Genomic DNA, 13,055 nt, shown 5'->3' with positions numbered 1-13,055 from the left:
GTTCAAATGACTGATAATTCCAAAACTTTTTGGTTTTGAAAAATGAGTACATACACTTATCTTTAACGAAATTGTGGAGTTATGTAAATATTCATCTGCAAATAAAGAAAAATTCAACAATTTAAAATATTCTATAAATAACGTTATTTTTCTAACGTCTATCGCCAACGACCATACCACGTTGAATACACCAGTTCTCGTCCGATCACTGAAGTTAAGCAACGTCGGGCGTAGTTAGTACTTGGATGGGTGACCGCTTGGGAACACTACGTGCCGTTGGCATTTTTTTTTTGTATTTAGTTTTATTATTAATTCATGTTTATTAATTATAATAATAATATATCAATATAACCAAGAACATATTTTAGTCTAGAGTAAAAGGCAAAAAAATTATCTGAAAATATTAATTAATTGTTATTAAGTCGTCGTAAAAGGATTTTTGTTGTTAAGAAATGCTACAGTTACGGACAAAGACGCTTAGAGAGATAAATCAGTGGAGGTTATAACCCCCCCCCCCCCATGATATTTTTAATATAATTTACAAAATGCTTACAAACTTTATTCAGTATATAAATTCACATTTAACAACAACTTTTTAATTATTTTTCAGCACTTCACTTAATCAGCAAATTGATGATCAATCTTGTAAAGTACTCTAGTAAAAGTATTTGAATAAAAGTATTCAAATACTTTTCATGTAATCAAATACATATTTTGAATAGTTTTGAAAAAAATACTTGGTCATAGTATTTTCAAATATTATTTTACAAATTTTATTTCAATTTTGTCATATTAAAATAATAAATTAATTTACCAATTATATATTTATATTACATAAATAAGATTTATTAATCGTTTATTCAAGCTATATAAATAAAGTCAATATATATGTGTGACATATAACAATTTACTGTACAGACTTATTCCAGACAATTCCATTACAAATACCTGAATCTGAGAGTCCTATCTATAGTCTACAACAATATACACTATTATGGCTATAACATGCTGCATTAATAACCGTATAAATTAATAAAACATAATTAACATAACAAAATTGAAAATTCATTTTATTTTCATTTTCCAATTCTGATTTATGGCCTATAGGAACTCTGAACTATTTTATTCGTTGCAGCTATATAAGACATGAATATATTTTTAAAATTCTTTTCCATTTTTTTTATGATTTTAAAGTAAACAATGTTATGTCATTTTTTTAAGTATTTTAAATTATCCATGAATACTTTTTTGAAGTATCTATATTTATAATTTTCTTATCAAGTATTCAAATACGTATTTTAAATAATTTTGAAAACCGGTATCTGTATTTGAATACTTTAAAAAAGTATCTTTTATAAGTCTGTTGATGATTCAATCAATTTATTTACTTCTAACAAAAGAAGATTGTCATTACTTTTTGAATAAAATAATTAAATATGATGTAAATTTAATCAAATAAAATTGTTATTTGTTTAAACTTTATTATAAATATTTAACCTAATAATATAATTTTATATGAAATTAGATTAGATTTTTAGAATATTTTTAATGATAGTCTTACAAAATATGAGTATATGAAAGATTTAGTGGTAAATCTTCTCATAGTTTATGTTTACTTAATATTTTTTCCCTCCCTACATTGTCCCTACAGCTATATTTCTGCGGGCTTCCCTGACCACACGTATACGAACCGAACATACCGCGAAACAATACCGAGGATAAACCAACTTACAATAGGTTCGCATTGGGTTCGCTAAAATGTCTTTTTATGTGTGTACACATACAGCCAGTTCAAATCGGCATCATCTCCCATGCACGCGTGTGAATCGGTCCGTTTGTTGTCACGTGTTGAACTTTAGAACCGGAATCACATCATCCAGCTGGATCTCTATTTTCAGATTTAAGCGTACACCAATAACGAAATGTGTAGATCCTACATGAATACGCTGATTGAAAATACGCAGAATAAATATTTAGGACTTGTGGAAAATGTTAAAGGCTGAGACCTCTCCCCCGAGAAAAAATTGAAGAACAGTAACCTTATCAGATATGATTCAACATCATACTTTACTTTAATTTTTTTATTTATTTTGTATGGCCAGAGTACCAAACAGATATAAAACACACTTTTATTAAAATTTTTAAAGATAAAAACATAAAATAATGTAAGACTAACTTGTATAACATAACTAGTTATATTAGCTATCTCCATGACAATATCTCCATATCTGCGCACATAGAAAATTTATTTTTGTTTTAGGCGTGCCGTTTTCATATTTATCATTCCGAATCGTGCTATTTTCAATTAACATAAAAACGTATTAATTCCCATGTGCAACGGAATAGACATGGATATATACTATAGATTCTAAACGTTTAATACTCGTTAATTTTTCGGTAAGAAAAGTTCCATTTTCACTATTCGTTTAAATTTATTATTTACATATTATTTCAAGTGATATAAACTATAATGGTATATAACATATCATTTATTTTGTAAGAACAATACTTTTTTTACACATTTTCAATCGAACTAAATTCGTAATCGATCACTACTCCGTCAACTATGTACAACGTAAACATTTTATATCCTGATGCAATCTTAGAATGTTTTTTTTTAAATGTATTAATGAAACAAAACGTTAGATGACAACAATTTATAATTCACAATAAATGATTGTGTGTATTTGAGTTCTCAAATAAATTTAATTTACAACCATTTATATTATTCAACAACAATGGTAGAACATTTGTTAAACAATGCGGCATTGGTAAAGTGTGTGATCTACCGAGCACTTAAAGTTTTAGTGTGTGATCTACCAGAAAAACAGTAAATAACTAATGAAATAAAAATAATAAATACAGATATATATGTTAAAAAATAATTTAAATTTAAAAACCGTATTTATGTGTTAAATTTATATTAAACACAACTTTATAATTAAAATTAAAAAATTATTATATTTAATACATTGGACTTTTTATATTAAATTTATCATTATTAAATATTATAAAATTAAATTTTATATAAATCCTATGCTAATATTCTTATAACACACTACGTACTCAGTAAATACATAAATGCACAGGCGACAAACGTAGTGACGTCTTTGAAATTAGATATATTTATTTTTCTAATCGGTTTTTTCAATTGACATTATCGTACATTATCACCATGTATTTAGTCACAAACGGCATATTATCAGGTGGTCAGGCACGTATACAAGGGGGGATTTGGGGTTTAAACCCCCCACCGGTATAATTTCTTTGAAAATTAAGTCAAATTATACACCTATTATTATAAAATATTTTTATTACTTGCTGTTAAATGTTTCCTTTATTTATTAGTTGGGTATGAAATACAAGTTTATATATTGTATTATAGATGAATGATCGAGGTGATTACTGAGAAATACGCACATATGAGAACCGTATCATTGCGATTCATATAATATACCTGGTAAACTCACATTTTGTCAATAATCTTATCTTATTTTCCGTATTCGATAGGTCACCAAAAATTCCTATTCAAATGCTTATCTATAATAAACGATAGTTCAGTTTTAGTCTGTGTTCGGTATTTGAACGGTTATAAACTGTGAGTACAATAGTGTGATGGTTATTTTTGCGAGTTGTATTTTATGATAAGTGTGAAAATAACTAAATTTATTAATTATTAAACATTTGATTTATTTTTTTTTTATAATGAAAAGAAATAGTGATCAACCATCATTATTCAGTTTTGGTGTAAAAAAAATTAAAAACAACGAAGAAACTGAATGTAAATCGTGTAATATTCAAAATATCACAACCGAAGTTGATGTACCAAACGCTTTGTAGACCCAACTTGATACAAATATAGACAATGAATTGTTAAAAAATTATTCTCTAGATATTGGATTATTTTTATCAACTTTTAATAATATAAATGATGCAAAAAATTTGATTTATTAAAAAATCCATGGATACCACCCAAAAATTACCAATTCCCCATCGAAGAACAAAGGTGGCTGAAATTTCAAATAGATTGGTTAAATCGTTTTCCTTGGCTTATTTACTTCCAAAAATTGCAATGTGCCTTGTGTAAATACTGTGTAATATTTACCAATAACACTGTTGGTAAAGGGACCTATAAAAAATTAGGTGCTTTGATTATGCCATTGAACGTTTTAATCACCATTCAACATCTGAATATCATAAGCTTTCAATCATTCGCTCTAAAGAATTTATTAAAGTAATGGAAAACAAAAGGAGAATATTGCAAATGAAATAGATACTTCACGAAAAAAACAGGTCATTGAAAATCGAGCTATTCTTCGTTCAATAATTCAAACAATAATTTTATGTAGAAAACAAAATACTGCTTTAATGCTTTAAGAGGTAATAATGACAGTGGAAAAATATATGATGAAAGTATAGAAACAAATGACGGGAATTTTAGATCTTTATTAAGATTTAAATCATTGGCTGATTCTATTTTAGACAAACATTTAAAAAACGCTACTTCTTTTGCATCTTATACGAGTCCTAATGTTCAAAATTAAATCATTACTATTTGTGGTAATTTAATACAAGAAAATATATTAAAAAATATCAGATATGCAAAATATTTTTCTATTTTAGTAGACGAAATACAAGACGTATCTCGATTAGAACAAATGTCTTCAAATGTTTTTTTGTGTCCGATACGTTGACGGTGTGTCAAACTGTATTATGGAAGATTTTCTTGAATTTTCAATTGTTCACGATATGACTGGTAAAAGATTATCTACTTCTATACTTCAGTTGCTAGAGAAATTCGGACTTGAAAAAAAGTTTCTTGTAGGACAAGGTTATGATGGCGTGGCGTCGATGAGTGGGCAATTAAAAGGCGTTCAGCAATACATCACTGGTAAAATATAATTTATATCATATAATTTTTAAGTTCTGTATGTTTTCTTCTTTTTTTTATTGTATTTAAAAAAAGAAGCAATTAATTTAAAGAGTGACCTTGTTTACAATTTTTAAATTTTAAATTAAATTAATATAATATGTATTTATAAACACTAGATAACATATACAGTTTTTTAATTTTTTTTTATATTTTATAGGCTGTCCTACATGCGCTTTATGTACATTGTGCTTCTCATTCTTTAAATTTGGCTGTAGGAAGTTCATGTAAAATCGTATCAATTAGAAACTGTATTGGAACTGTATCTTCAGTAATAACATTTTTCCGAGCTTCATCACAAAGAACAAAAACACTGACTGAATGTATTAATGAATATATCCCAGAAAGTCGAAAAAAAACTTTAATAAAAATGTGTGAAACGCGATGGGTGGATCGACATGAAAGTGTAATTCTATTTAAAGAATTATGTAAAGCTATTTATTATGCTTTAAAAAAATTAGAAGGGTGTTCAAATATAGAAACATCACGTACAGCTTTTCAGCTTTCAAATTCCATTAATAACTCAGTTTTTATCATAGCTTTACATGTGATTGAGAAGTTTTTTTCCTTAAATTTACCATTATCTATAGCACTACAAAAAATTAATATTGATTTGTCATATTGTTATGAGCGAGTTATAGATTTTTGTCAAATATTTAAAGAAATATGAAAAAATGCCGATGATGAGTTTAAACAAGTATTTTTTAATTCAAAAGAGTCCATGTTGGAAGGAATTATTGAGGTACCAAAAACCGTAGGTCTGCAAACTGCACTTAACAATATTCTAGCCGATTCTCCGGAACAATATTATAAAAGATCAATATTTTTACCTTTTATCGATCATTTTATTTATCAATTACAAGATAGATTTATTAATCATTATAATTTAATGACTAAATTACAATCACTTATTCCAAATTTTCTTAAAAATACAACTGATGTAAAATATTTTCAAGAGGTGGCGCTTTTTTATAAAGATATTTTACCTAATTATGAAAAATTTTACACAGAAATTAAAATATGGCTAGTAAAATGGAAAAATGTATCAGAGAGTGACTGTCCAATAACATCGTTGACTACTTTTCTGTAATTTCTTATGATTTTTTCCCAGTCTTTTGACTATTTTTGCCACATTACCTGTTACAACTTCTACTGCTGAACGCTTATTCTCAACTCTACGAAGACTTAAAACATACTTACGAAACAATATGGGAGAAATTAGACTTACTGGATTGGTCCTACTAAATATATACCGAAATTTTGATTTAAATGTGGAAAAAATTATCGACAGATTTGCTAGATTACCACGAAAATGGGATTTTTTACTTTAGTTTTTAATTTTTTACTATAAACTTATAAATTGTTTGATTTTTTTTCTTCTATCTACTTAATAGTATAAAATACCTATGTAATTTTATGTGCATAATAATGAAATAAATATCTGTTCTGTTTATAACAAATGCTATTATTTAAAGTTGTATTTATTATTATTATTATTATTATTATTCCTTAATACATACTTCTAAACAAATAACATACATAAAATTTGGATATTTAGCATAATAATTGTCACATTAAAAAATAATGAGTAAGGAAGGATAAATTGTTTAAACAATTAAATAAATAAATAAATACCCCCCCCCCGAAATTTTATTTTGTGTACGTGCCTGCAGGGGTGATCACAACACGGCAGCAACGAAATCAGTGGCCATTTTAACTGAGGTACTTTTGTTATGTTTGACTCTTATTACACCTAATACCTTGAAAAATAATACTACTATTAGTAACATTTTAAAATGTGCAGTAGCTTATAAAGAATATTACTACCGTTTCATGATGGAATAAAATGTTACTAACTTCCTACTGTACCTCAAATAAAATGGCTGACTGATTATTGTCCTATGCTGCCCATGTAATTTGTTATCAGTGTCCATTCTGTTTTATTCTGCGGTTGTATAAAGCATGTCTAATTTGTTTTCTTTTACATTTTTTAGAAATATTGTATAAATTTAATAATTGTAATTTATACACGCCCAGCACGTCAACAGAAATACATACCCTAATAACTTCTAGTGAAAAATTATGAAACGGTGTAATTTGTATACAGAATATATATTATATATATACGTACATGAAGGATAATCATAGTGTGTAGTCGTAGAACAATACATATAAAATAATAATAATAATTCAATTAAAAAATGGATCCTTTATAAATACATGAAATCGAAAATATGATTAAATATTTCGTCAAGGAAATCAGTAAGAAATAAATATCACTATTTTATTCTTCTTTATTTAGTTATCTAATATTAATTATTCCATTCGAGGGACTACTTCTACCGTTTCTGAAAATTCAATTTTACAGTAGTGCAATTACATATGTAAAACATACGAGTTGTGTCCCAATCGTTAAAAATATTAAAAAATATTACATCAAACAAAAGATAAATAGCTCAAAATCAGGAATTATTTATTTCGATATAGTAAACATGATTTAAACAACAATATACGTATACAATCACGGTGTATATGTTTCGAGCTTAATAACCTACATAGTATAAACTTTACAATTATATACTTATATATAAATACCACATGTAGGTGGTTTACCTACCAAAGCAATCGACATAAATTATCTATCAACTTATTGTGTTGTAGTAAATTCAGTACAATATGATTGTACCATCCAATGCGATCAAAGACCAGTGACGCCGAACACGTACTGCAATACAACACCTAAGATTAAGGGTGGGTACTATGTATCTGATGGATAATAAAATTAAACGGTTTACTTATAATACATAATTTACTAAATCAATCATTTTAATCATATTTAGTAGTTTTTTTTATATAGTGAAATTTTCAATTATTATTAAATATTATATAATTCGACGTTTTCGACAAATAGAATATGTTTGTAGTGTATCGTATAATATCTATAAAAATCTCGTTGATATTCTCATAGTTGGTACGGAATCCGAACAGTACGGTTTTGTATATTTTTTTTCTTAACGCTCGTTGATAATTTACATAAAAATTGCACTACGTCACGTGACCAATAGACTTCTTCACAGACGCCACGTAGAGGTGCGTCATACTCAAACAACATGACGCATACCGATTTTCTGGAAGGCAATTTGGTCCGTACGGTACATTTATTCCTATACGAAATACGCACTACTCGCGCTTCTATAGCTGAATTCCTGAATTTTAATGAGAAATTATTAACAGAAAATAGTACAAACTACTAATTAAAACACAACAAACACTTTATGTGGCGGGTAGGATTTCCAAGATCTTCAATCACCTCCTTCGTAAAATTTATAAAGTAAAAGTCGACTTTACGTTTGGAAGGTTGAGATAATTTTTGAAATAAATGACTAAACTAAACAAATACCACGTCAATATCACAAACTTTGTAGGTACAAAAATAGTATTTCCATTGGGTTTCAACTACAAAGCCGCCGAGTACAAATAATACCACGTACCGTGAAAAAGTTTATTTGAAAAACATTTAGCCCTCATAAATCAGGATTAGAAACGTAAATGGAGCATAAGACGTTTACTAGCTCTAACAAGAGCATAGTTTTCTGTAATATCGTGTTATAAAAGAACCCACACGAATGCATACGACTGTATAAAATTCAGAGGCCTAAACTAGAGCCCATGAGCTACATTAAGTCACTGAAACTTATGATCATGGTAATCCGTTGAAATATAATTGAAAATAAACAAAAAAGTATGTGGTAAAATATAATACTTCGGTTCAACATACATATTTGATTTTACAAATATGTTAATTTCATACAAAATTCAAAATACTAAAAGTACTAAAAGTACTTAGATTAAATTAATTATATCCGTGCAAGAGTTACAAAATAATAGTAATTAGAAAGATAGTAATATATATATATATATATATATATATATATATACAAGATAGAAATCTTATCAATATATTTACAACAATATTATTATACTTTTCCATGAGAATCTATTTCATGCACATTACTAAATAGTTACATAATTTATCTACAGATTCGTATAACTCCTATAGAATATTAATTATTTAGGTATTAAATAAATTAAAACGGCAAACAAATTAACTGTTCTATTTTTACTTTCATGTTGTGCTCTTTAAAATTGCACGAAATCTTCTGACGGCAGATTATTTATACCAAAGTAATTTGAGAACAATGACACATGGGGGTACGCATGGGTATGAAACCATAGACGAAGAATTTTTGAATATTCTTTTTTTTTTTTTTAATTCTTAAGGTAGTTACATAAACCAGAATCATGAAAAACTAAATTCATGTTTAACTTGAAAATGATAAAAGTTTCAGGGAATAAATGTGAAATAATATCATACTACAATATACAAGTATAATATGAACAACGACTATACCGTCAATATCATTCGTCGTTTAAACGTTTTCTACAATTAGATTTTTTAAACTTTGACTTCTTAAATGAAATCGTTTCAGTCAGTTCTTTTTTAGTAAAAGCATCCACACTCCCGACTACCTTTTCCTTGAATATATGTTCCTTTTCTTTGATACTTGGAACCTTGACCGCCACAAATTCCTGTTCTGGTAATTGGAGATCAATTACTGGCCGTGGTCTGTAATAAAACCATACGAATAGTATTATAAATAATGCAATAAAATATAAGTATCAAAATCAAAATCATCATAACCTATAAAAATTATAAAATATGGTAAATCATTTGATTTAAATTTGTATTTACAAAATAAATAATTTATAATATTTATTTTAAATTGACGGAACACAAGAACAAAAGTACTAGGTAGCAAAACACTTTGCAAATGATACATCATGTAATAACCATTAATAATGAATAATAGTAATTAAATTTACAACAATTTATATTATTTGTGGAAAAATAATTTCAAATTCTAGTAAAATTTTATTCAACTCAAGCAGTGGCGTAGCCAGGATTTTTAAATGGGGGGGGGCTAACTACTTTTTTGGATAAGTAAGGTAAGAGAGGATATGAGAATTCAGCCTTACCCCCCCCTCACCATCTACCACCAAGTTTCTAAACGTAATTCAAGCATTTTAGTATAGTTTTAAAAATATTTATTAATATATAATTTATAATAATAATAATAATTTTGGTTTCAGTGTTCAGTCACTTGCTCCACTCTGACAGCTGCATCCTCTTAGGCGAATTTCTGGCAAATTCAGTTATTATTTCACTTTCATTGAATTGCTCTTTTTTATTTATATTACCCATAGCTAATCCATTCAGTCTGTTTTCCGACATGGTGCTTCTTAAAAATTTTTTTAAGCGATTAAGTGTTGAAAACGTTCTTTCCGGAATGAAATAGGTAACTTGTAACATGGCGAATAATTGTAAAAGTATTTTAATGTTAGGTCGAAGATTGGTGCGATGAGAGAGTGAATCAATAGCAGAATACGGTTTTGGAATAGTATTTTGACTCCATTGTTGCCTCCATATCATCATGGAGATATTGGACATATATATTAGCAACTTTTATGATATTTTTATCATCATACATATTTAAATTGACCGGAATAAGTCCTTCAAGTGACATAACATCAATAAGCCTTTGATTAAAACGAGCATCCATTGATTCTATTAAATAGTCAAGATACATTATACATATAAACACGGCCCATGGGGGGCCATAGGCCCCTTAACCCCCCCCCCTTGGCTACGCCACTGAACTCAAGTTATACTAGAAGTTTTAAAAATTTTTTTAGGTACGAATTCAGAGTGGTTTCATAAAATCAGCCATAAATATTAATGGTTACTTATTTATTTATCGAAAAAAATTGTAAGACATAAATCACCAAATCAAACCCTATATCATGCACGCATATGTGTTACACATTTAACGCACATTCAACCAAAATAAAAAAAATAACCTATTTATTATCACCCATATAAATTTAAGTTTATGTCATGAATTTTTCAGAAGTTCAGTGAAATCCACCTAAATACTTCCGAATCAAAGGAATATATCAAGATATGATATTTTCATGTGGTTTCAAAATAAAACTACGGAAGAAACTTACTCGAGAATAAAATAAATATCATTTGAAAATCTTGAACAACTGAATAATTTATAGTAAACTGCAAAATATATTAATATTTAGTTCTTAAAATAGACTAAAATGACACCGCCGTAATAACCGTAGCAACAAACCTATGACTATATTTCATAAACTGTTTTTAACCGTGTTAAGAGAGTCGTTTATTTTTTATCAAACCACCGAAACATCCAGGTAGACGTTGGTTTATTAAAAATTATCTAGCCAAATTAATAATCATTATAATGCATTGTAATGCATCTGAATGCGCTGTATCAAAAATACTATCCAACATGATAATAAACTCATTTTCTTTTTTTCGTAAAATGTCTGTAATTGTTTTAGCATTTTTTTGTAAACATAGGCAGTTATTTTACATCATAGTTAACAAAAAAAAGCAATGGATGTTGTGGCCACCAACATTTTGGGGCCTGGGGCAAAATATTCCCAATGCTCCCATCTACTCGACGGCCCTTACCGTGATACGTGAAACTGGGACTGATACATGTTCGGTGTGTATGGCAGTGCTGTGCTATCTGAAGATAATTTTGTTATTGTTTTCCTTTTTTTAATATTCAAACTGATAATAATATAAATAAATTGTTAACACAAATATCTATATTTATTTATATATATATATATATATATATATATATATATTATTATAATTCCTTATATTTAAGTATACTATGATATCTATAGTTATTTGTATAGTGTAGGACAGAGGTTCCCAACCTTTTTTGACTCACGGCATCCTTTATTATTTTCTAAAAATTTGGAGCCTATACTCTATAGTTTATACTGAATACGCAATACTAATATATCGTATATTTAAATTTATGTTTTTTAACTTCGATTTTATTTAGCATTAATAAACAATAAAGATAAGATAAAGTCACAAGTATTTCACCGTATATAACATTAAAACAGTTCACATCAAATCGATAGCAATCGAACCAATATGAAAATTAAAATAGATTGAACATCTCAGTATTACTATATAAAAATTATATATGTTAATAATTAATTCATTAAATTATATTGCATATACCTAATTAATTATACACAATAGGTTTTATACTATAGACATAGAGTATAGTCTGTTTTATTACTCACAGTGCTATATTTTTCATGAAGGCGTTTAAATATAAATATATATTTCAAATATTTTTGCGGCACCCTAAATTTTATCTCGCGATACCCTAGGGTGCTGCGGCATCCTGGTTGGGAACCTCTGGTATAGGCTATAAAGTGTTTACTATTTATAACCTATTTACCAAATATGGAAAATTTTGAACGTTAGTTTTAGGAAAATTTTTTCAATTTGTATAGACTTCACCCATGTTTATGGGATTCGAAGTCTTCTAATTATATGAATGTGTTATATATGTGTTGTATATGAGTTTTTTTGACTTGGTCGTTAAATACAAAGAAAAATTTCCTAATGCAAATGAAGATTTTGTCAGAAAAAAAACGCATGGGTTTCTTCGGTGTTGTTTTCATTGTGAACTAAAGAAAATGAAAGAGAAAAAGTTTGAAAATGGTGCTAATGACGTACTTAATTTGTTGTACTTTGATATATTTAGCCATTGCTACTACTTTTGATAAAGTTGGGGCCATGTTAAAACACACTAGTTGAACATTTTATAAAAGTAAAATTGATGTTCATTAAAAAATTTTCAGGATACAAATATTACGGCTTGTATCATACTTTTTGGTATCAACGTGCATTGATGTGGCTGATACTAATTTATTGAGACTATATTATAGATATATAAATCGCAACTAATCGCATCGTGTACTATCGTTGTACGAATATATAAATTATATAAAACATGACGTTCGTGTATCATATATACAAAGCAAATATAATATATATATATTTTTTTTTTTATTAATCGAAAAAGACAAAAATACATACATAATTATTGATTAACATTTTCGATTATCTTTCTCCTTTAAGCAAAGCTTGTGTTGGAGAAAGAGAGTTGTTATATAATATAATATGATACAATTTTTATAATATTATAGAATTTACAAG

The 13,055-nt window shown here is 27.5% G+C and overlaps 1 protein-coding gene and 1 non-coding gene across 2 annotated transcripts in view; one reads left to right on the top strand and one right to left on the bottom strand.

Moving 5' to 3' along the window:
* Window positions 1-163: 163 nt before the first annotated feature.
* On the top strand, window positions 164-282 carry LOC112684974. The gene has a single exon (XR_003148744.1). It is a non-coding gene; the product is annotated as a 5S ribosomal RNA (ribosomal RNA).
* Window positions 283-9,187: 8,905 nt separating this feature from the next.
* Window positions 9,188-13,055, bottom strand: part of LOC112684951 (calmodulin-lysine N-methyltransferase-like) — a 22,478-nt gene continuing 18,610 nt past the window's right edge. Inside the window, exon 6 of the mRNA XM_025556688.1 lies at window positions 9,188-9,557. Coding sequence (XP_025412473.1) covers window positions 9,350-9,557 — 208 coding nt within the window. The 3' untranslated portion in view covers window positions 9,188-9,349. The remainder of the gene's footprint in view (window positions 9,558-13,055) is intronic.

Source organism: Sipha flava, unplaced genomic scaffold, assembly GCF_003268045.1.
Source record: "Sipha flava isolate LNK unplaced genomic scaffold, YSA_version1 259_pilon_pilon, whole genome shotgun sequence".
Classification (NCBI taxonomy): Eukaryota; Metazoa; Arthropoda; class Insecta; order Hemiptera; family Aphididae; genus Sipha; species Sipha flava.
This window is presented reverse-complemented; position numbering and strand designations above follow the sequence as displayed.